Raw genomic sequence first — 25,555 nt, forward strand, 5'->3', positions numbered from 1 at the left:
AATCAACACTCAACTATTAATATAATCCACCATATTAACAGACTACAAAAGAAAAACTGTGTTATCACATCAAATGATGCAAAAAAATCATTTGATAAAATCATCTCTTTTTTTAAAAAACAAAGACACAATTATAAATGTTTATAATAATTTAATTAGCAAACATTGCATATTTAAGTTTTGTAAATTGTATTTATACATTATTTGTTCTAAATATGTTCCTCTCCCATATTTAGGTGTACATGAAATAGTATATAAAGGTACCTATAAAAGAATTTAGAAAATATATACACATATATTAAATACATACTATAGCAGACAGATTTGCTAGTTTATGCTGTAATAAAAAACAATCCCAAAATTCTCAACAGTTAAAAAAAATTCTCTCTTCATGATAAAACTCTCTGCAAATTAGAAAAAGGGAAATTCCTTACCCTGATAAAGGGCATCATCAAAAGACCTATAAGCTATTATATGTAATGGTGAAAGACTAAATGTTTTGCCCTTAAAATCCAGAATAGGACAAAGATATCTTCTGTCACAGCCACAGTCAGTGCAAAAAAGAAAAAGAAATAAAAGGAATACAGACTGGAAATGAAGAAATAAAACTGTCCCTATTAGTAGATCATATGATTTTCTATGTAGAAAAGCCCAATGTTTCTACAAAAAAAGTTCTAGGACTAATTTCAGCAAGGTTGCAAGATTCAAGATCAATACACAAAAATCACTTGTATTTCTGAATACTAACAATGAACAATTGAAATCTGAAATTAAAGAAATGTGTATGCATAGATACATACACATAAATTATATGTGGTATGTATTTAATCGATTTATTTATTTGTACCAATCACATTCACAATAGCCGCCCAAATACATACATACATACCTAGGTTTAAATCTAACAAAACATGTGGAAAACCTTTATGCTGAAAACTATAAAATTCTGATTAAAAAAATACCATGTTTCTAAATAAGTGGAGAGACATACTCTCTTCATGGATTGAACAACTCTATATATATTTAAGATGCTACATATACAGTCAATTCTTCCTATCTAATCTAAGGTTTAACACAATTCCAATTAAAATACTAGCAGGCTTTGTTTATAGATACAGACAAGCTGATTCCAACATTTTTATGGGCAAAGAATCTTAAATACTCACAACAATTCTAAAAAAGAATAAAGTTGAAGACTCACGCTACCTGATTTTAAGACTTGATATAAAACAGTAATCAACATAGTAGAATTTGGGCCAAAGGAAAGGTACATATATCCATGGAACAAAATAGGGAGTCTAGAAACTGACCTATAAAAATTCGGTCAATTGATTTTTCACAAAGACGCAAAGGCAAATCATTGGAGATGGCTCAATGTTTTCAACAAATGGTACTGAAACAAGTGGACACCTGTATTAATGCTTTTCATTTTCCATATTTTATAATGTTTTGATATCTTAAAAAGCTTGCTGGCTGGGGAGAGTCTGCTCCTCCCAGGGCTAACCAATTCTTAGCCCAGGGGTAGAGGGTGGAGGGGGCACATCTTTCAAATACAACCTGAACAACCTCATTAACTAACTCTCACACACCAAGTCGATATTTTCTCCTGCTCTGAATCATCCCAGGGCTAGGTACAAGCAACTACAGACCACCCCTATATCCCAAAGCACACTGGACTTATTCAAGCTAACCAATCCTATACTGCTTATCCTGATGTACCTTGCTTTTCCCTTGAAAACCCAATAAAGGCTATGTACTCAGCTTTCCCCTCACTCCTGCCTCTGCTTCACCAAACCTGGCACTTCTGTGACCCTGTGTGGCACAGCATGTTCCCTTCTCTCGGGAAATGGAAGTAAGCAGTTCATCTTTCAATAACATTGACCTCTCCATGTCAGCATTCAGTCATTTCCATAAATTAAAACCCCACGGGTATAATTTTAATACATCTATATGCAAAAAAATACACCTCGATCTATACTTCATGCCTTATATAAAAATTAAGTCAAAATAGATCATATGTCAATGTCGAACTATAAAATTTTTAGGAGAAAACATAGGAGAGAAGTTTTTGTGACCTTTAGTTGGGTGAAACACTCTTAGATATAATGCCAAAAGCATGACCCATAAAAGAAATTCCTAAGTTAGACTCCATCAAAATTAAAACCCTTTGTTCCCTGAAAGAAACTGATATATGAATAAAGTTTCAGACTGGAAGACAAAATATGCAAACTCAACAATAAGAAAACAAACTCAAGTTTTAAAAACTGGCAAAATAGAGATTGCAAATAAGTCCTTGAAAAGACGCTCAGTATCATTAGTCACTCCAGAAATACAAATTAAAACAATTACCACTACACACGTATTAGAACAGTTAAGATATAAAAACAACAACTGACAAGTGTTGTGAAGGATGCAGAACTACCGGAACTCTCGTATATTACTGGTTAGAATGAAAAATGTTATGGTCATTCTGGAAAACAATTTGGCAATTTCTTGTAACGTTAAACAGACATTTACCATACCATCCAGTAATCTCGCTCCTAGGTACTTACCCTAGAAATATGAAAACTTATGTTCACACAAAAACCTGTAAACAAATATTCATAGCAGCTCTATATTCACAATCACCCAAAACTCGAAACAACACAAATGTCCAACTGATAAATGCATAAACACTGTGGTACACTCATGTAACGGAATACTATTCAGCAATAAAAAGAAATGAACTATTGATCCATGCATAGCACTGCTGAATCTCAAAGACATTATGCTGAGGAAAAGAAGCCAGTCTCCAAGTTACATGCTATAGGATTCCATTTATATGACACTCTGGAAAAGACCCACCTATAAACACAGAGCACAGGTCAATATTTGCCAGGGGTCAGGGTTGGGTAGACAGTCTGACTACAAAGGGGCACCATGAGCAAAATTTTTTGGAGTGATCGAATTGTTCTGAATCCTGATTGTGATGGTGGTGGTTACACAAATTTATACATGGGTTACAGCTTGTGAAATGTATACCCAAAAAAGGTATTTTGTATATAAACTTTTAATAAAAGTCATTTTAAAGAGGCAAATGAAAATATTTGAGGGAAGGATACTTTTTTCCCAAATAAATCACTGGGTTCAATTTTAATATTTAGTTTATACAAATTTTGAAGAATAGATCTTATAGTACTGATAGAAGTTTCAATGGTCAAATCCATTTCGTCAACCAAGTTAAGAAAGACAGTGGCTTAGAGGCATGTTCAAACTCTCAGACTTTAATTTTAATTGGACAAACCATCAATCCATGGGGTGGCTGTCCAGATAAAAAATGTAACTCAAATCATATACTGCTATGAAAAACTGAAAGTCAATTTTCAAACTCTAAATGTTTCATTAATCTCAGAAATTAAATCCCTTAAGAATCATGACCCATCAAGCATCGCACTCCCTTCTGCAGATATTTACTCTTTTTTGCCCCTGGCCTTCAAAATACTGAAAGAAAAAAAACTTACAGCTTTAAGGGTAAGATCACACTGAAAAACAAGTTTCTGGAGTTGTGTTAAAATTTCTCTTTTGGTATTTTCTAGATCATTTCGTCTCTCTTCAACATTTGTCACACAAACTTTGTAGAGTTCATTTGCTTCTTCTACCTTCAGGAATATCACAGAAAAAAAAAATAACACTGACCACTAGAATTTACATTTTAAAACAAATACATATATAATAAAACTCAATTTAAATAATTGAAAAATCTTTTTATACAAAAATTATGAAATAATCTGTTTCAAAGAGAATATTTCTAAAGATAACAATCTGTTCTGGTCAGTGATTCATGGGCACCTGACTTTAACGGACAGTCAAGTAGGACTTACAATTAGTATACTATGTACGAAATACATGTGTACTTCTATTTAACAGCCTTTTCTATTTACAGTCACCATTTTCTTTATAATCTTCTTATAAACAATATAAAGTTCCAGCCTAGCTTTGCTATCAGGTACTGGAATCAGTATACATATACACACAGTTGCCTAAAAGTTGAACTTCCTGAATAATCAAGTCAAAATATTAAACTCCTGCTTTCCCTAAGATACTTTTTCATAAACAAACCCAAAGATTTAGAAGGTAGGCAAAAACCTCTTAGCATACGGATTCTCAGCATGTGGATCCCACCACCAGCAGCAGCAGCATCACCTGGGGACCTGTTGGAAGTGCAAGTTGCCTGGGGCCAATCCTAGAGCTACTCAATCAGAAACTCTGGATGGGGGGAGGAGAGGGCAGTAGCCTGTTTTAACAAGCCTTCCAGGCAATCCTGAGCCTTAGCAGATTATTGCTAATTCAACTTGCAAACAAAAAAGATGATTACTTTTTGAAGAGCCTCCTCTTCCAACCTTCGCTTTTTTTCTAGCTGCTTGTTGAGATTTTTGACTACTCCACCACTTGAGCACAGATGCTCCTCTTCTGCACGAAACATGGAAGATTTTGCTTTTTCGTACTCATCCTGACGTTGCATGCATAACAGTTTTGCCTTTTTAAGAGCAGTCTCTGTTTCAAGCTACGCAGAAAAAAAAAAAGACTATTAAATGCAGAATAAGAAACCCTAATGTATAAGCTTCTTTAGCATATTCAACAAGCTAATTAAGACAGCATTTTAGAAAAACTACAGAGTAAGATGCATCTTCTACGGTAGATGCTTATATACTGCAGATGATTTTAGATATTCACAAATAGGTAGATGAAACTCCATCATAACTTATTTTTTTGTTTTTGTTTTTTAAATTTACATCCAAATTAGTTAGCATATAGTGCAACAATGATTTCAGGAGTGGATTCCTTAGTGCCCCTTACCCATTTAGCCCATCCCCCCTCCCACAACCCCTCCAGTAACCCTCAGTTTGTTCTCCATATTTATGAGTCTCTTCTGTTTTGTCCCCCTCCCTGTTTTTCTATTATTTTTGTTTCCCTTCCCTTATGTTCATCTGTTTTGTGTCTTAAAGTCTTCATATGAGTGAAGTCATATGATTTTTGTCTTTCTCTAATTTCACTTAGCATAATACCCTCCAGTTCCATCCACGTAGCTGCAAATGGCAAGATTTCATTCTTTTCAATTGCCGAGTAATACTCCATTGTATATATATACCACATCTTCTTTATCCATTCTAGATGAAATCCATTATAATACTAACCATTTTATTTTGTTCCTGTTTCCAAAGTTCTTTTATTTCTTTCCTTTGTTTTTCCATTTCATTTTTCCTCCCAAGTAGAGGCTGTCAAGAGCATTTTAAAAAAAGGAAAAAAAGCTGTTATCTAAAGGTATGCTGTTGTTAAAGAAATGTGTATTACACATATATATTTTTACCTGCACAAATTTGTTGGCTTGGAGTGCTGCGATTGTTTGTTGCAAAAGGTGACTGTTTTTGATATCACTAAGAAGAGCACTGGTAAATAGAGACTGCAATGGCATAAACTCCTAGAATTCAAAATTGAAAAGTAAATTTTCCAATAGAAATAGCACTAAAGTTCTAGATCTCCCATTACTCTTCTTCAGAAGGAGAAATTTTAAGTTTAGACTTTTTTTGCAGAAAAACTAGTCATAAATACGACTATATGAAAAAAATACTGAAGAATATTAATTATAAAACTAGGTAGCAAAACTAGTGGCTAACAAGACAATCAATATTTGCATAAAATTGTGAATTTCCTCATTTTTTTCCATAATGGGTATCCATGTAAGTTTAAAAGGATTTTAAGTCTAGGGGTGCCTGGGTGGCTCAGTCAGTTTAGTGTCCAACTTCGGCTCAGGTCATGATCTCATGGTTCATGAGTTCAAGCCCCGCATCAGGCTCTGTGCTGACAGCTCAGAGCCTGGATCCCACTTCGATTCTGTGTCTCACTCTTTCTCTGCCCACACCTGCCACCCCCCAGCACTCCCCCCCCCCCCAGCCTGTGCTCTATCTCTGTCTCTCAAAATTAAATAAATGTTAAAAAAAAATGTTTTTTAAATAAAAGGATTTTAAGTTGAGCATTTCATTTCTTTCCTATATTAACTACACAATTTTCTGATTTTGAGAGGCACTATCAGTAGCTCATCTGGGTAACCTCTTGGTACAAAACCCTAGGAGTTCACTGAACACTTACCTGCATTCCAATGTTACTTCTAGTTGCCTCTGCCAACTTGACAATATTTCTAGTGGACTCCAATTCTGAAAAGGTCAAAGAAAGTATCAGAAGGTAAATTAACTTATTTTTCCCTTCTACTCTAAAATTATTTGTAATTCCCAATTTAAAGAGTGAGCACACATAGTAGTCTGCATCATATGATACTGTGACTCTTAACCAGAAATGCTCATGAAACCCACTAGGAAACTTTCAAAATATAGTTGCTTGGCCTCAATTCTTAGGAGATGTGACCTAGGCCTGTGTATTGCCCTTTTATAAGGCTATTCAGGTGATTCTGATGGGCATTCCCTATAAAGGGCAAATAATGTGGTAGAAAGAGCACAGGCTTTGGGTAAATCCCATATTCTTCCAGTTACTTATATAATCCTAGATAAATATGCTATCTGACCTTAGGCAAATCACCTGTCTTGTTTGCCTGAGCTGTAAAATGGGAAGAATTCTTTTCTTGCCTTCTTTCCAGGGTTTTGGTAAGGATTAAATGAAGTACAGGATGTGAAAGTATTTTGTCAACTGAAAACACTGGGGAAAAAACCTAACTATTAAGATGTTTCCATCGCCTGTGCTCATACACCTATTGTTGCTTTTATTTCTTTTAACCATATTATCTGATTGCAATTCTTTTCACCCACTGAAGTATGACTTCCTTAAAGTCAAAGACAGTATACTATTTGTCTTTGTGTTCCCAGATCGAGTGGTTGGCCCACAGTAAAGTTCAGTAAGTACATTTATTGTAAGAAAAGTCTTTCCTATTTCAAGAAGAGAAAATGGACAATGATTTTATTCACTACAATGAAACAGCTACTAATTTGGAATCATATTAGTCATCGTCTGTAGAAAATGAATTGTGAACAATTTAGTTCTTACACTCCAAAGTTAATCAGATGCCCTAAAGGGCAACTCACCCAAGTTAAGCTTCTTCTCAACCCATGAAACTATGTTCTTGGTATATTTTGACCACGTTTTAGCATAAGACAAAGCCAATTCTACAGAATCAGTGTTCTTTAATAGCACGCTGTCTAGCTCTATGGGAGAAAAATTTCCTGAAAATAAAAATACCAAGTATATATTAAATATCAGCACATAACTCTAAACAAAGAAGCATTCAAATCCTAAGATGTTCTTCAATGAAAACTGTTTTAAAAAATTTCAAGTGGCAAATTTAGACATAAAGGTCACAGTTTAAATTTAAAATGGTTTTAAATTATAATGTATGTTTTATTCTTAATATATATTCCTATTATTCATCAAGTTACAAGCCCTATAGAATTTTTTTAAGTTTATTTATTTTGAGAGAGTGAAAGAGAGCGGGGGGTGGGGGCAGAGAGACAGGGACAGAGAGAGACTCCTAAGCAACTCCACACTGTCAGTGCAGAGCCAGATGAGGGGCTCAAATCTGAGATTGTGACCTGAACCAAAGTCGGACGCTTAACCAACTAAGCCACCCAGGGGCCCCAAGCCCTTTAGAATTCTTGACCAGTCTCTCCATTATCTATCTACTGTAGCAGGTTTTTTTCCCTTAAGTATTTATGTAAAGTCTGACACATCAGTTTGTGTTAAAAATGAACACTTTAGGTTACCAAGCAAGACATTAAGTAATCCAAAAACACTTATGAAAAGTAATTGCAAAAAAAATTTGACTAACATTTTAAGTACCTCAAGCATTACCTTTTTCATTAGATGAGTCCACCGATTCCACAGAAACATTTTCAAAAGACTTACAACATGGAAGAAAACAAACTTAAGATTAGAGCAGAAGCTAACAGATTTTTGCTTCAGAAACTTTTCATTCTGATTTGTTATGTGACATAATTCCTGTTAAAGAATGTCAAGTATTTAGAACTCAAAGGGCTTAAGAAATCTGTTTAAATGCTATGACATCTTACAAGAATTGTATACCTATTTACAACTGCAGTTCTTAAGATCTAAGAATAAATAACCTCATTGTTTGCTAACAGCATTAATTAACATTAATAAATCCATTCAAAACATACAATTCTGCAAATTTTAAAAATATTAGTCAGGAAGTTATAGAAGCAATATAAATATTTATATTGTCACTTAAACAGAACACAAAGACCTGCTTCTTCCAGCCATCTTTTACCATTTTATCATATAATAAGCATTTCTCTGAAGGTCTAGTGAACAGCTTAGTGCAGAATGTTCTATGATGATGGAAATGTTCTGTATCTGCACTGTACAATAAGGTAGATACTAGTTACATGTGGTTATTTGAGCATATGAAAAGTGGCTAATGTAAATCAGAAGTATATTTTTAATTTTACTTAATTTAAATTTAAGGAGTTACATATGGCAAGTGGCTACCTTACTGGACAGTGTAGGAAAACATATCTACCAAAATTGTGAGATCTTAAACAAATTTGATCTCTTTGGTTGGGCAATACAGACCATGCAGGGATTCAATGCAAAAGGGATTAAAGAGACTGGGTTTGAAGTCCAGCACTCACTTAGTAGCTGTAGGACACCGGGCTCAATATTTAAGCTCACGTAACTTTGGTTTGCCCTCTGTAAAATGGGGATAAGAACACTACTTCCCTAAGGCTACTTTAAGGATTAAGATGGTGGAGGCTGAGCACAGTGCATACTACATAATAAACAGCATTAAGTAAATGGCAACTAGTAAAGATATTTTTCAAAACTCTTCACCAAAGTAACTTTACTTTACGATTAGAATTCTATCATCATGGACCTTTAAAGCTCAATCTCGGTTTAATTAAAAACTGCAAAAAGGAAAACAAGGTGCAAAAGAAAAAAGGAAAAAGTATTTTCCTATTAAGAATTATTATAATAAGTGTGCACAATAGAGGCACAAAAACAAGAGATACGAGTCACACCAAAAATTTTAATTGTCCAGAGCTGTCACACTGATATAATGTTATTATATCTTCTGAATTAGTAGTTATGTTTAAAAGATAAAATTAAAGGAAAATTATAAATAATAGCAAAATAATTAAAGATCACTAGTGTGATATGGTTTATACATTACCCTCCCTGACTAATCAATGGATGACTTCAGAAATAATCATTATTGTTTTCTCGGTGTTACTGTACATATAACAAATACTTCAATTAGTCGTTCATATTTTGTATCGTTTTAAGATCTGCAGTTTTTATACTACTTTGATATAATACAAATACCTGGCACAGTTCCAAGTATTTGCTGAAATCTTTTTGGATTTGAACATTCTTAACAAGAAATGATCAACATATATCCTTATTGCAGTTTTTTAAAAATGATTATTTGTTTGTTTGTTTGTTTGTTTATTTATTTATTTATTTTGAGAGCAAGTGAGGGAGGGGCAGAGAGAGGGAGGGAGAAGACAGAATCTCAAGAGCAGTCTCCCAGTTGTCAACCCAGAGCCTGACACAGGGCTCAATCCCATAACCATGAGATCAGGACCTGAACTCAAATCAAGAGTTGACACTTAACTGAGCCACCCAGTACCCCCTTATCACAGTTTTGAAAAATAGCTTCTTGCATTTAGAGAACAATTTTTAGTCAAACAAAAATATTACTATTATAAATCTTTAAAGCAATATTCTACAAATATTCTTCATGTTCTATTATTCCACAGCAATTTTTCTTCAAATTGGGAACCAGAACTGGAATCCTCTGACATAATGCTCTTAGGCAGAATTAAGACCTTCAGGTCTACTAATAAGTGTTTCATGGTAACAAACTATAGGCTGTGTAAAAAGATTAACACCCTCTCTACTTCTTGCATTATTTTTCTGTTTCCACCAATCTTTAAGATCTGTGACAATGTCAGGAAGAAAAAAATGGTTAAGAATTACTTACTCAAATTTTGGACCGTATGACATATAGATTCATTACATAAAACACCATAAAACTATCAGAGATAGTCTTTTAAAATGATAGCTCCACTTAGAAAGTATAATTAAATTTTTGCTCCAGAAACTGACCATAATTATATTAAAAAAAATTTTTTTAGGGGCGCCTAGGTGGCTCAGTCGGTTCAGCGTCCGACTTCGGCTCAGGTCATGATCTCGTGGTCCGTGAGTTCCAGCCCCGCGTCGGGCTCTGTGCTGACAGCTCAGAGCCTGGAGCCTGTTTCCGATTCTGTGTCTCCCTCTCTCTGACCCTCCCCCATTCATGCTCTGTCTCTCTCTGTCTCAAAAATAAACGTTAAAAAAAAAAATTAAAAAAAAAAAATTTTTTTTTAATGTTTATTTATTTTTGACAGAGAGACAGAGCATGAGGAAGGGAGGGGCAGAGAGAGGAGGAGACACAGAATCGGAAGCAGGCTCCAGGCTCTGAGCTGTCAGCACAGAGCCGGATGCGAGGCTCGAACTCACAGACTGCGAGATCATGACCTGAGTTGAAGTCAGACACTCAACCAACTCAGCCACCCAGGTGACCCTACCATAATTATATTTAAAATGAACTGATCTGTTTTTCTTGCTCAACTCAAAAACTATCAAAGACTACTGCTGAGATTAAAATCAGGAAATTACTGAAATATTATGTTAAAAATATTAAACTCTCTGCTTTCACACAAACCTGACTTACCTTGCTTTCCCGAGAAACAGGCAGCCGCAATAATGAATCATTGCCTACATCTCCCATAAGGAAGTTTGTCAGGCTATCCAGGGAAGTAAGAATAAGAAACAGAAATAAAAAGACAAGTCATTACATTGCTCTGTCACAGGCTTTACATTCAACATGTAATCTAGAATAAATTTTTTTTTAAGTAAGAACCTTAAAAATAAACTCCTAGGAACTTATTCAGTCACTTGCAAATGGATGTTGCTTCTGAACAGCTCTAAAGACACTGGCAAATACAGTAATAAAACAATAATGAATATAGCTTTTCCAGTATTGTGACAATATTTTATATTGGTTAATATTTACTTTCCAAGTCTCTACTGAATTATGTGACATACTCTGAGATACCCAGGCCCAAATTCTTTAAATGACAGTCTCTACTTACATATTCCCAAAGGTAAAGGCCAAGGTTTCAATGGAAGAAAATACTTCTTTGAAGAGATCGTTTTTATTTTCTTCATTAACTTCTGTGAAGTTCACAGCTATGGGGAAAGGTTGGTCACAATAAATGAGAGAGAAAACATTTTATTTTTTAATTATTTTTTTAATGTTTATTTTTGAGAGAGAAAGAGAGCACATGTGAGCATGTACATGATCAGGGAGGGGCAGAAAGAGAGGAGACAGAATCCCAAGCAGGCTCCGCGCTGCCAGCCTGGAGCCTGACACAGGGCTCAAACTCACTAACTGTGAGATCATGACCTGAGCCAAAATGAAGAGTTGGATGCTTAACTGACTGAGCCATCCAGGTGCCCTGAGGGAGAAAACATTTTAAACTAGATTCACACAAAGTCATTTAATCTCTTAAAAATTCACCATTACTTCTAGAAGCACTAGAAGATTTGGGAACTGAGAAGCCTAATACATAAAATGAATATGATGTTCAACTTCTTCATTAAAAAAAATCATAGAAAAGAATCAGCTTGCATAAAAGTAGCTGGCATTCCAAACTTCCTACTCCATGCATTACATAATTTGACACATCTAAAAAGTGATGCAATGTGCAATCAATCCATCTTGAAGTCACAGAGTCCATATTACATCAGACCTCTCATTAAGAGCACCCTATTTTCTCTATGTTTATTGCTTTACGGCATTTAAAAAAATAGATAAATGCACTGTGGGCCCACTTTAGTCAAATGAACTATATTTTTCACTAAGAATTACCACTAATTGACACCATATATACATTTGACACAGCATAAATCCTACATACAAAGCATATCACATAAACACCCAATGCTTTAGAAAATTGAAATTCCTAGTTATTTATAGCTTTATTTCTTTCAGGCTCTTGGGCTCTGAGGTTCAGGCTAATTTGATATATATAGCTGTCTCTTGTTTGCCAAAGAGACAGTCCAACCATTTTGCATTTTGTGAAAAGCAAATTGTGAAACATAACTGAAAAAGGTTTCTTATTATAACTTCTCTAGGCACCTTTGTTAAAAGCCCAGATATAATTTACCAAGACAAAATCTGAAGGTGGAATTGGCAATTTTTTTTTAAAGTAACCCCTTCTACTTAAGTTGAGTTTAATGAGCAACAGGCTCCCTGTGTCCCGTCCTCCCTAGGATCCTAGCCAGTAAAGGAAAGGTAAAGAGACCAAGTGAAGAGGAAGCCATCCTTTGCTTAAAACAAGATGTTTTAAAGCTTGGCTGCACAATACAATCATTGCTTAAAACCAAAAATCTGGGTCCTACCGCCAAAAATTCAGATTTCAAAGGTCTGATGAAGCATTGGTATTTGTTCAAAAATCTAGGAAGTTTAAAAACCAAAAATCTGGTCCTACCACCAAAAATTCAGATTTCAAAGGTCTGATGGAGCATACGTATTTATTCAAAAGCTCTCCCAGGTGATTCTAATGTGCAACTGGGGTTGAAAATGCTTGCTGGAAAGCAAGAATTCCTAAGCAAGGATGAACAAAACCTCAAGCCTCTAAACCTTATGAAATTACAACCAAGCTTTTACATGGATAAGCCTCTGTAGACATGAGGGGCTCAGGTCTATATCTTTTATTAGACTCTTCTAAAGTATCCCCAATACAAACAAAAAGAAAAACTTAAGAACCACAATAAATAATTTAAAAACTATTTTTGGACTTCTGCTCTGGCCAAGATGGAAAATCAGGTTTATACTTCTGTCTGAAACAACTAGAAGAAACTCATACCAAATACATGAAACAAAAATTTTCAAGACATTGGCTATCAGGCAACGAAGGACAAGTATCTTGACAGACAAGAAACATGGGAAACAAGAAACATGGAAAGCTCAACAAGAGCCCCAGCTTACTGCCTAACATCACACAAATTACATTTCCCAGCAAAGGAAACTACTATGGATAAAGGTCACTTTATAATAATGGAGTCAATTTATCAAGGACATAATTCTATACAGTTATGCCCCTGATAAACAACTCAAAATGCATGAAGCAAAACCTAGTAGAATTGCAAATAGACAAATTTATTTACAGTTACAGCCAGAGATTTCAATAGCCCTGTCTCAATAATTGACAGAACAGGTAGATGGAAAATCAGTAAGGATATGGAAGACTTCAACGATACTATCAGCCACCTCTCCTAGACAGACATTTATAGAACGTTCCATCCAGTAACAGCAGAACACATGTCTTTTCAAATACACACTAAATATTTGCCAAGATAGACTACATAATGGGCCATAAAACAAGTTAAAATGTGTTTAAAAGGATTCAAATCAGGCAAAAAATGTTCTGTGACTAGATGGAATTAAATTAGAAATAACGGAAAGACCTCTGGAAAATCCCAGATACCAGGAAACTAAATAACATACTTCTAAATAACCCATAGCTTGAAGAAGAAAAAAGGAAATTAGAAAATGTTTTGAACACAAGGAAGATGAAAACACAACATATCAAAATTGATGAAGAAGGGGTGGCGCCTAGGTGGCTCAGTAGGTTAAGCATCTGACTCTTGATTTTGGCTCAGATAGTTTGGCTCAGATCTCATAGTTCATGGGATGGAGTTCAGCGTCAGGCACTGTGCTGAGAGTGTGGAATCTGCTTGGGATTCTCTCTGCCCTTCCCCCCATGCCTTTCTCAAGACAGACAGGAAAGGGAAGGAAGGAAGGAAGGAAGGGAGGGAGGGAGGGAGGGAGGGAGGGAGGGAGGGAGGAAGGAAGGAAGGAAGAAAGTTTTAATGAAAGGCAGGCAGGTGTAGAAAGGAGGGTTTACAAAGGGGTACACATCATCTGAACTGTGACAGTTTCACAGGGTATGCATGTCAAAATTGATCAAATTGTGTCCTTTAAATACATGTACTTTATTGCATTATCAGTTATACCCTGCTTTAAACATCTCATTGGAAAGTAAACTTTATTATTTTTTTTATTTGGATTTTATATTGAGGTGGTTTTTTTTTTGAAGATTTCATTTTTTATTTTTTATTTATTTTTCAACATATGAAATTTATTGTCAAATTGGTTTCCATACAATACCCAGTGCTCATCCCAAAAGGTGCCTTCCTCAATACCCATCACCCACCCTCCCCTCCCTCCCACCCCCCATCAACCCTCAGTTTGTTCTCAGTTTTTAAGAGTCTCTTATGCTTTGGCTCTCTCCCACTCTAACCTCTTTTTTTTTTTCCCCTTGGAAAGTAAACTTTAAATAGTAACTTATAATGTATATTTAAAATAACTTATAACCAGCAAAAATGTAAAGCCTACTTATATTTCCTAACCTTAACCTGTTAGACTTTAAAGAAAAAAAAATACCTTATAACACCACACCAAATTCTACAATTATTGTTTCTTTCCTAAATGGTTTTCATAGCACTAAACATGACTGGGAGATTTAAGAAGTAATTGTGAATAGTGAAAAGACACTTACTTGAACATCTTCTTTCTTTGCCTTCCTCCTTACTTGAATGAGATTACAACCATCCAATGAAAATTCCTATTATTGCCCTTGCCTCCAATTCAAAACAGCCCTATATTTCTAATATCCTTTCTCTTTTTTTCTTTTTTTCTTTTTATTCTGCTCAGTGTTTCAAAGAAAAGTCTTTGGCTCCTTTCCAGTAATAAATCTTCCCACTCTCTCCTGCATTCTCCAAAACTCTGGGCCACCTTCCTCCATAGTTTTATTATCTCTCACTCAACTGACATTTTTTCTGGGGCGCCTGGGTGGCTCAGTCGGTTGAGCGTCTGACTTTGGCTCAGGTCATGAGTTTGAGCCCCACATCGGGCTCTGTGCTGACAGCTCAGGGCCTGGAGCCTGCTTTGAATTCTGTGTCTCCCTCTTTGCTCCTCCCCTGCTCACACTCTTGTCTATCAAAAATAAATAAAGATTAAAAAAAATTTTAACTGACATTTTTTCTTATGCTACTAACATACTCAAATCTTTCCTATGTGAAAAAACTTTAATTTTACCATATTTCCTCTTAAATCTAACATCCAACTTAATATTTATTTATTTATTATTATTATTTTTTTTTTTTTTTACTGCCAAACCTCTATAAATAGGTCATAACTAAATTCACCAGGATTTGGCTTTTCATCCAGTTTAATCGTTATCAGAGGCTGAAAAACTTTGTCTGTAAAGGGCTTGAGAGCAAATAGTTTAGACTTTTCAGACCATACGGTAGGTTGTAACTATTCAACTTGGTCTAAAGGAGCCATACATAAATGAATGAGATATGGTGATATATAAATGAGTAAGAATGGCTGTGCTCTGGTAAGACTTTATTTACAAAAATAGGCAGGCCAGATTTGGCCCACCAGAAGTAGTTTGCTGAGCCTGGTTAAGAGGATGGGTCCCGAAGCCAGTCTGCCTAGGTTAAATCTAACTATGTCTCCTACTAAGTTAAGTAACACAACTGCTCTGTGCCTCAGTTTCCTTATTTATAAAATATGGACGATAGTATGTATTTTGAGAACTGTTATAAAAACTGAATGAACTCAGAACAGAGCCTGCTACACAGAAAATGCTCAATAAATGTTAGTTATTATTTTCACTCAAAACCACTTTGAACACTGGCAACAAAAACCTATTGGTCAAACTTGGAGGCCTTTTTTCTTCCAAGTTTTCATCCTACCTGACTACTCTGCAACTCTCAACAACTCTACCACCTAATTTGTGTGCAACCTTGGGCAAACCTCTCTATGTCCCAGCTTCCTTATCTGCAAAGTAAGAGTTGACAGAACAATATAGTATTGACCTGAAAAATTTGCTGTGCAGATTAACAGCATAATCCAAGCAAAATTTAACAGTGTCTAGCATACAGGAAGTGTATCGTCAATAATGTCTGCTATTACTACTACAAATATTAACCACTTGCTTCCATCTTGAAGTCTTCTGCACTGTTAGAAGCAGTTTGTTATAGATAGTAACTAGAAGGAGAGGGCTTCAGAGTTTCAGACCAGAGTTCAAATCTAACCATTACCACTTCTGGAGTTATTCTGGATACATCACCTCACTGCAATTTCTTCGTCTGTAAAATGGTGTATTATTCAAAGAAATGTCAAGCGCTTAGAGTACCCTGCTTGATAGTGAACATGGTGCCCTCACATTCTATATCTATCTATTGACAATTTTACTTAATAGTCATTCCACTCAGCCTGCAGTTCTCACTTTGGCTCTCTTCTCTATACATTATGCCCACAGAATCACATCCTCTTTCATATCTTTGAGGTAAATGGATCCTTAAAAACTACCTGTCTAGTTTTAACCTCTGAGCTCCAGATCCACACTTCCAATGGTCTGTTTGATATATTCCTTCTGCTTCCCAGGCTTTACCCGCATTATAATCTCAACATGTCCTAATTGAACTCTACCCTCTCTTCTAGTCTGCCCTTTAAGCCAACTCTTTTCCATACATTTCTTAGCTCATTATCTTTACTTTCAAGATGACTCTAAAATATTTTCTTCCTTTCCATTCCCACTGCCACTTAGTTCAAAAGGCCACATTTTACTTCTAGTCTGGACTATTTAACAACCTGCTAACTGGTTTCTCTGTCTCCACTCTCTTCTTCCTATTAGACATTCTTCAAAATTCCATCAAAATTTTGCTCAAGGTTTAAATAATTGTCTCCCTTGGGTTCCTTATTAAGTCACTAAGCACTAAGGCACATTTAGTATCTCTTTAAGAAATCACATGAATAGCTTTCATACATATCATCTATTAGTGACTTTCAAACTTTTTTGACCACAACCTTGCGTAAGAAATACATATTATATCATGACCAAGTATACCATACACACATAATAGTTATAAGTTATATAATACCTATAAAGTTTCTGAAACATTCTTAGGCCTTTTTTTTTTTTTTAAGTTTATTTATTTATTTTGAGAGACAAAGAGTGAGCAGGGGAGGGGCAGAGAGAAAGAGAAAGAATTCCAAGCAGGCTCTGTGCTCTCAGCACAGAGCCTGATGTGAGGGTCCATCTCATGAACCGTGAGATCATGACCTGAGCTGAAATCAAGAGTAGGATGCTTAACCGACTGAGTCACCCAGAAACCCCACATCCTTACATCTGATACAATACTGTTGTATTCTGGTTTTTCTTTTCTATTCTCTTTTGTATTTTAAAAATGTTGGTCACAATCCACTAACCTGATGTCATAAATTAGGGACCACAGGTGAAAACCACTGAATTAAAAGATATAATGAAGCAAATTTTCACCTTATGCATGGGAAAAAATGTTTAGGGGAAAAAACAAACCAAAAACAGTAAGACTTACAAAATGAAAACCTTAAGTTGCTTCTGAGAAACATAAAAGACAACTTGAAGAAATGAAATGCATACTTATGTTTTCAGAAATGCTAAGTATATAACTTCTCCTTAATTCATAACTTTAATTATGACTTTATGAATTTATAAACCTTACTCATCCCCTCAAAAATACCAATAGATATTTTTGGGAACTACATAAGCCAATTCAAAAGTCCTGATGGAAAAATAAAATCCTGAACAAAAAGAGTAATAGAAAGAGGAGTTACTCCTTTCAGACACTAAAACATACTTTACAACTACAATAAAGATGGTGTGTATTGGCACATGACTAAACAAATCAGTGGGACATAATACGGTCCAAACATGGATATAAACACATATGACAGTTTAGTGTACTTATGATAAAAATGGCATCTCAAATCAGTCAGGAAAAGATGAATTATGTGATAAGTAAGCCAGACATGTAGATACTCTAGAATGTATCAAGGACTTAAATTTAGTAAATGACACCATGACAACATTCAATGAAAAAACACTGGAGAATGCTATTATAATCTCAGAGCAGGGAAGTCCTTCCTATTACTTAAAACCCAAGAACCATACAAAAGATTGATAAATTTATTCTTTTTTTTAATGTTTATTTATTTTTGAGAGAAAGAGGGCTGGGGAGAGGCAGAGAGAGAGGGAGACAGAGGATGTGAAGCAGGCTCCGCACTGACAGCACAGAGCCCGATGTGGGGTCTGAACTCATGAACTGTGAGATCATGACCTGGGCCAGAGTCAGACACTTAACCAACTGAGCCACCCAGGTTCCCAAGACTGATAAATTTAAATGCAAAAATAAAATAAAATACCATAAGCACATCAAAAGATAAAGGAAGTCTGCAACTTACATCAAAGTTTAAGGACTAATTTCACTTAACACAGAGTTTCTACAAATCAAAATAGAAAAAAAAAGACCAACCATCAAAAAAACGGGTCAACTCACATAGAAGGATGTATAAATGCCTCCAAAGCATATGAAAAGACAACTGCACTCAAAATAAGGGAAATGCAAATCAAATCTACACCGAGATGCCAATTTTTACTATTAGACTGGATAACAAAGTGTGGTAACCAACTGTGTTGGCAAAGGTGCAGTAAATCAGCATTTTCAGCACTGCTATCAGAAAGGCAGAACCACTGCAAAGGGTGTTTAGCAATATCAGAAATACAAATACAAATGAATAAGGCTATTCATCAAAGCATTATTTGTAACAGAAAAAAATTGGAAACAATCCAAACATCTATTAGTGAACCGGTTAAATAAATTATATAGCACATAAATATAACAGATTACCATGCAGCTTTGAAAAAAACAGAACAAATCACAACAAAAGAATTAGGAAATGCTTTATGTACAGAACATAACTCAGAACAATGAGCAAGGAGCAAAAAGGCTACCATTTGTGTAAAAAGGAGGGTAAAGAAGAGAACATATTGTATCATTTATATATGCATAACATGTCTCTGGAAAGATACACAAAAAAATCAATAATAGTTGTCGCTTATCCAGGTAAAGGAAAGGGTAGCTAAGTGAGATAAAATAGACACTTCACTGTTGAATACTCTTTTATGCCATTTGCATTATGAACCATTTGAATGTACTGCCTATTAGAAAATTAAGTTTTCAAAACAGAAAGAAGACACGGGGCTTCTACAATTTTAGATATGTAATTAAAAGCTTTTTTTGTCAATTTTTTGTCAATTTTTAAATCTAGGGCAAAATACAGATCATGAAAAACCTAAATAAATGGTCCTAGTCCTATTAATTTATATTACAAGACTGACCAAAATAACTACAAATCATGAAAACACAAATACTTAAGTACCTAACAAATTACTGAGCGCTGAAGATGTCTTTTATCTACTTCAAAAATAAGCTGTATCTCTCTTACCATATTGCAAATATTTTGTCAGACTGAACTTCCTGCTTGGAAACAGGAGGAGACACAGGAAATACAAATCACTATTAGAATGAATGAGGAAAACCTTATCTTTTAAAGTTTTTAATTTAAAGTTTTAAAATGTTCTTTTAAAGTTATTAAAAAGGTAAATTCCAAAGTTAAAATAAAAAGTAAAAGGAGTTAAAGATTCCAATTTCATTCCAATGCATTTAGTATGCAGAGGAAGCAGACAGACTTTATGCATTAACACCTGTAGTAGCACAAACAAGATTAGACCTCCATGATTCTAGTCATTCTGTGTATGTCATCTTTTAATGTTTTGGTATATTTGTCAAATGCATCGACAGTGAAGACATTCAGAACAAGTCATGTCACCTTTGTTTTTTTAAATGTAATCATGGGTTTAAAACAAAATGATCTTCACGTTCCTGTCAGCTTTCTGATCCTAATGTATGACAGCTTTTTTCTTTAAATTCTCCCCCTTTAAAATAGAAATAAAAACACGCTTTTATAGGTTTTTTTTTAAATATTAAAATAGCATATGCAAAATATCTAGATTGCCAGAGAACAGAGATTCAAAAATAGTTTCTACCTCCCCCTTGCCTTTCCAGGGTTTTAAAAATAAATTATCATTAGAAGAAAAAATTAAGTATGTTTGAATTTGACCTCAATTTTTCGGGTCACTGAATATTTTTCATTTGAGGTATCAGTGATGTTCTTAGATGGCCTCAACAATAAGAGTGAGCTGGAAAGGTTTTATTTAAACACATAAATTTATACCAAGGAAAACACAATTTAAAAAATTTTCTAATCTCATGGGGCATATTGAAACAGAAGTTTAGGAACAAAAAAGTAATCTTTTAAATTTCACCCAACACAAAAGTAAAATTGTAACAATAATCCCAAGGCTAAAAACACTCATAGTGGGAGATAATATTCAAAAGATTGCTTTACCTCAAAGGAAAAAAGATCTCCAAGGCAGCTGAGAGGCCACTTTCTTCAAGTCTGTTTCTGGAATGTGGACACCAACTATACACAGGCACACTCTTTCCCCAGGACATCCTGACTGCACACAATAGCTACTGACAACAATTGAATGAACTGTGGTCGCTATTTCCAAGCATGGAAATTTTACTATCTATAGACGCAAATTTCCCTATCTAAGTTAAATGACACTTATAAACAATCTATTTAAAAACAAATTTGGTTACCAAGCACATTTTTAAAAGTCGCAACAGAAACTACCCATTTTTCTCATTTAAAGCCATCTATATGTTTCTCAATGTTTGAAATACGGGGGAAAAAAAAAGAACCACACAAACACAATACATCTATGTCAAAAAACAGAGGAAGTGTTCCTCAGGTATATGGACCATATTTTATTGAGAAGTTTTTTATTTTGTCCTCATGCCTCACTCATCCCTTGACACTTGCCCTTTGCCTTCTCTAGATAGGAGTGTGTTCACCAATTGCACCATGTTCTTCACATCCAGATTTCTCGTGCAAGTGCCCTAAATCACAGTCCCAACCTCCACCACCCCAACTCAAAAATGCCCACTCAACCTCTGAGACTCAGTACAGTAATTTCCCTGCCCCAAAGAATCCTTTCCTTTCCTTACTCAACCTGCAGGTAATCACTTTCTACAATTACATTACTTGAATTCATATTACTTGTAAGTGACATATAACACTGACAATCACTTCTTGTACTCTAATTTAAAATTCCATGACATCTTTCTCCAGACCATCTCCTTACTTCTTAGGTGTTCATCAGGTTTCTCCATCCTCTCTCTGTCCCTGGGATCTCTTACTCAGCCTATATTTACTCTGCACAGTCTGAGTTGGTCACCTTCTTCCATTACCACCTAGACACCACACCTTTCAAGTCTGCCTCTTCAACTCACATTAATCATCAACATCCTGCATTTCATCAAATCAGTATCCATCCCCTCCTCTAGAACAACCACATTCCACCTCCACCACACTCAAGCTTCTGCCTTAGATCAGACTGCCAATCCACATCCAGTCCCTTATTTCTACTAATCTCCTAACTGAATTCCGTCTCATTCTTCTCAAATACTCCCTTCACTTTCAATCCTTCTTATGTACTGTAGTCCAGAAAAACAGATTCTAACACTTTGGGTGGCAAGTCCTTTCATTAGAGGATATAATCCTAATTCTGGATTCTTTATTATATGTAATACACGTGTGTGTGTGTGTTTATCCATACATATAATTAGTTTCACTTTTTTTACATTAAAAAAAAGTCTTTTTCTCTATTCAGCTCCCTCCTTTAAGTGGAGTTGCTACAAATTACCATTTTCCAGCACCAATTGTCCTCACAAAACAAAGACTTTTGTACACTAATGACCTACTTCAAAAGAGCATGCCCTCTTTCAAAAAACTCAAAAATTTTAAATATCATTTGTTTAATTTATTTCAGGTAGTATTTTTAGGCTGCTTCCTGCCAAATAAGTTTTAATTTTCGAAAGGAAAAGAGTTTTAGGTGTGACTCCGTGGGAATATCCACATATCAAAGTATACATAACTCCTACTGACACGTGATACCAATACCACATGGGGAGATGGCACTATAGTCATTATAGACCAAAATGTATCACTTGGATGCCTTTTGCCCACACCACCCACATTTAATAGATCTTTCTTACCTTTTACTTTTGCAGTAAGCATTTCTGCAGCATTTTGAAGATCAACAGAATTGAGGTTCTGATGTTTATTCATTACAGATTTTAAAACACGGAGGAGTTCATCCAGACGTATATGAATGACTTCTTTAAAGCAATCTTAAAGAAAAAAAAAAAAGGTTTGTTTCCCACCAGGTTTCAGGAATGCAAACTATGACAGATCATTTTGAAACACACTTTAAGTAGAAGCAGTGGCCCCACAATTTTTGCCCACTATACGTTCACTTGTGTTTTCACCATTGCAGTTACTATATATAGTTTATACAGCCTTCAAAAATTCATAATCGTTTTAAGTCAGTAAAGATTTCAGTTACAGTCAAGTTAGTACTACCTTTTTCAGTTTTCCCAGTCTAAATATGTCTCCAGATTTCCTTTGAGGCAACTTCGAGGTCAGTTTTTCCTGTTTTATAGTTTCAACCATAACATGCTTTAGAATATATATGGTAACAGAATTAAAGCTCAACAATGCCTGGTATATAAACTAATACTAAAGAACACTTACATGTCAAGTTTCCACATTAGAATTGATTCTTTGCATTAGGTAATTATTAGATTAAAAGTCATATAAGAACTACCATTTGACCTGCCCATTTTAAAAACCTGTGATATAATTTACATATGATAAAATACACAGATCTTTATATGGTTCAATGAATTTGTGTGCTTTTAGGAAAATCGAATTTGTTGCCAATGATGAAAAATTGAGACATCATTCCAAAAATTCCAGATTTCTGCAATTTACTCTTGAAAACTCAAAATCTGGTTATAGCAGGCTCACATCCTCCTTGGCCATAAGCAGCTGTAACAAAGCAGCACTGCTCTCTTGGGTACCCCCTTCTTCCCAGTCTCTACCTGTCTACCCCAAGCCTGCTCTGCTCATTTATACCAACTCTGGGCAGATGGAGGCAGGCAGGATTTTATAATCCCTGGAAATAAGGTGGCCATATGAATTATCATTCAAACCAAAACACTCTAAGCAAGTAAAAAGGGTAATGCTACCCATAATCGTGTCAGCACAATAGGCATATTCCTGGACTGTCATCCCAGGCAAATAAGAACGTATAATCACCCTAAACTTTGAAATCCCTCAAGTAATCCTCAAACATCTAAAAGGACAACCACCTTAAATGCAATACTCTGATGTAATATTCCTTTCTGTAGCCTTACATATAGCGCTAGTTTAATAATAGTTAACATTTATTAAGGGGTTCCTAGGTGCCAGGCACTGTTAAAAGCACTTAAAAAGGTATTATCTCATTTAACTTTCATATCAATCTAATTAGGTAGATAACTTTAAAATACCTATTGTACAGTTGAGAATATTGAGGTACACCTAAGTTCACCAAGTTACTAAACTGTGGGGCCAGAATTTGAACCCAGAGAGTATAATTACAGAAGCCATGCTCTTAATGTTACACTGCTTCCCTACTGAAATAGCTTAAAAAGCAAACAAAACCCATTTTTTAAACACAATGTCATCTTATACAAATTTTTCAGAAATGTTAAAAAGATAACCATCAGAAAGAAAAACTGTCTTTAGATTAAAAAACAAAAATGAAAAATTCTACCACCATCTACCAAATATTCCATTCATTAACTACATTATCAAGAGAAAAAAAATATGTATAAGAGGTGTAGGCAAGGTAGGGAGGTAGATCTATCACGGCAAAGAGTAATTCCAGGAAGAGGCAAACAACAGTTCAGGAAGAGATGGAAGCAGAGAGAACAGAGTACCTTCAGGAGAAAACATGACTCATTCATCCAATAAATTTTAATTTTAAAGGTGCTGGCCTAAGTAGCCTTAGAATGAGTGAGTCTATAAGACTAAAAGAAAACAAAATGCACAAAAGTATTATATTCTATTGTATTGACAAAGTGCTTCCAATGAGGCTTTGGTTAATGATTCTGATGTTGTTATACATATGTACTGGAATTGAACAACTGGGTAAATGGATGGTGGATGGTGGGAACCAGGAATCTCACTGTTGGCACAGAAATTCACAAATAAACAGGAGAAGGAGGCTATAAGGATCCATACTGTGGTAGATTACAGTTGGATGCTTCATAAACCTATGTTTATGGAGCACCTGGCTGGCTCAGTCAGTAGGGCATGCAACTCTTCATCTTGGGGTTGTGAGTTCAAGCCCCACGTTGGGTATAGAGATTATTTAAAAGTAAAAGCTTTAAAAAACGAATTCATGTTTAGCTTAATACAGACACAGGTGGCTGTATCTAATATAGAAATGCTTATAGATATGTGTATTTACACAGGTTAGTATACACACATATATTTCTTTGATCTGTCCACTGAAAGGGCCTAAAGGAAATGAAACCTATCACTGTGAGCTTGGTTTCTAATACTGTTCTCTAATAAAAGGAAAAGGAACCAGGGCTTCTTAGAGAAAGGGATGACCCTAGGACTGGGGAAGGAAACATGCAAGATGAGTTAGAAGGATCCAGTAGAACCAGAAAGTAAGAGCTTAGAAAAACTAACCCTCACACTGAATAAGGTATGCCAAGAGCACAAAGGAGCCAACTGAGAGAGCTCCTAATGGCCAAAGCTAGAAAAATTTGAGCAACAAATAAAGTAGTACTGGATTATAACCCAAAATATAAAATAAATATAAATGAGCACATACTGACACAAATGAATAAATTAACATGTGAAAGAGAAGAGACAAATCTCTTGTATAGAAGAATGCCAAATAATTTATGTAGATCTTTTGTCCTCAAGGAGGTGGAGCATGCACATAGTGACTTCCTTCCAAAGAATACAGTAGAGAAAGGTGAACAAAATGAGTAACTTTAGAGAAACTTTACTATTAAAGACAGGTGATCAAGGTCAACATTAACAGTGATATACCACGTTTATAGTAATTATTCTTGACATGATCCATGATGAAAATGGCACTTCACATATGTTATCTTCCTCCTCAATATCCCAATCTAATCATGAGAAAAACATCAAATTCTAATCAAGGTACATCCTACAAAAAAACTAGTACTCCCTAAAATCGTAAAGGTCATCAGGGCGCCTGGGTGGCTCAGTCAGTTACGCATCCAACTTCAGCTCAGGTCATGATCTCATGGTTTGTGGGTTGGGGCCGCATGTCCGGCCTTGTGCTGACAGCTCAGCGCCTGGAGCCTGCTTCAGATTCTTTGTTTCCCTCTCTTTCTGCCCCTCCCCAGCTCACGGTCTGTCTCTCTCTCAAAAATAAAATAGACATTAAAAAAATAAATAAATATGGGAATGCAAGCTGGTGCACACACTCTGGAAAGCAGTATGGAGGTTCCTCAAAAAACAAAACATAGAACTGCCCTACAACCCAGCAATTGAACTACTAGCCATTTACCCATGGGATACAGGTGTGCTGTTTCGAAGGGACACATGCACCCCCATGTTTATAGCAGCACTATCAATAATAGCCAAAGTATGGAAAGACCCCAA

At 35.3% G+C, this 25,555-nt stretch overlaps 1 protein-coding gene across 7 annotated transcripts in view; it reads right to left on the reverse strand.

Moving 5' to 3' along the window:
- Positions 1 to 25,555, reverse strand: part of ARHGAP29 (Rho GTPase activating protein 29) — a 77,639-nt gene that overhangs the window by 23,604 nt on the left and 28,480 nt on the right. For 6 of the 7 annotated variants that reach the window (XM_053214475.1, XM_053214474.1, XM_053214473.1 and 3 more), the window contains 10 exons: positions 22,072 to 22,206; positions 11,139 to 11,235; positions 10,718 to 10,790; positions 7,834 to 7,882; positions 7,071 to 7,208; positions 6,127 to 6,191; positions 5,348 to 5,458; positions 5,175 to 5,255; positions 4,355 to 4,543; positions 3,501 to 3,638 (listed from right to left, as the gene is read on the reverse strand). In XM_053214475.1, coding sequence (XP_053070450.1) covers positions 3,501 to 3,638; positions 4,355 to 4,543; positions 5,175 to 5,255; positions 5,348 to 5,458; positions 6,127 to 6,191; positions 7,071 to 7,208; positions 7,834 to 7,882; positions 10,718 to 10,790; positions 11,139 to 11,235; positions 22,072 to 22,206 — 1,076 coding nt within the window. Of the gene's footprint in view, positions 1 to 3,500; positions 3,639 to 4,354; positions 4,544 to 5,174; positions 5,256 to 5,347; positions 5,459 to 6,126; positions 6,192 to 7,070; positions 7,209 to 7,833; positions 7,883 to 10,717; positions 10,791 to 11,138; positions 11,236 to 20,356; positions 20,482 to 22,071; positions 22,207 to 25,555 lie in introns of those variants that run through there. The other variant, XM_053214477.1, reaches the window with a different exon arrangement.

The sequence above is a fragment of the Acinonyx jubatus genome, chromosome C1 (assembly GCF_027475565.1).
Source record: "Acinonyx jubatus isolate Ajub_Pintada_27869175 chromosome C1, VMU_Ajub_asm_v1.0, whole genome shotgun sequence".
Taxonomy (NCBI): Eukaryota; Metazoa; Chordata; class Mammalia; order Carnivora; family Felidae; genus Acinonyx; species Acinonyx jubatus.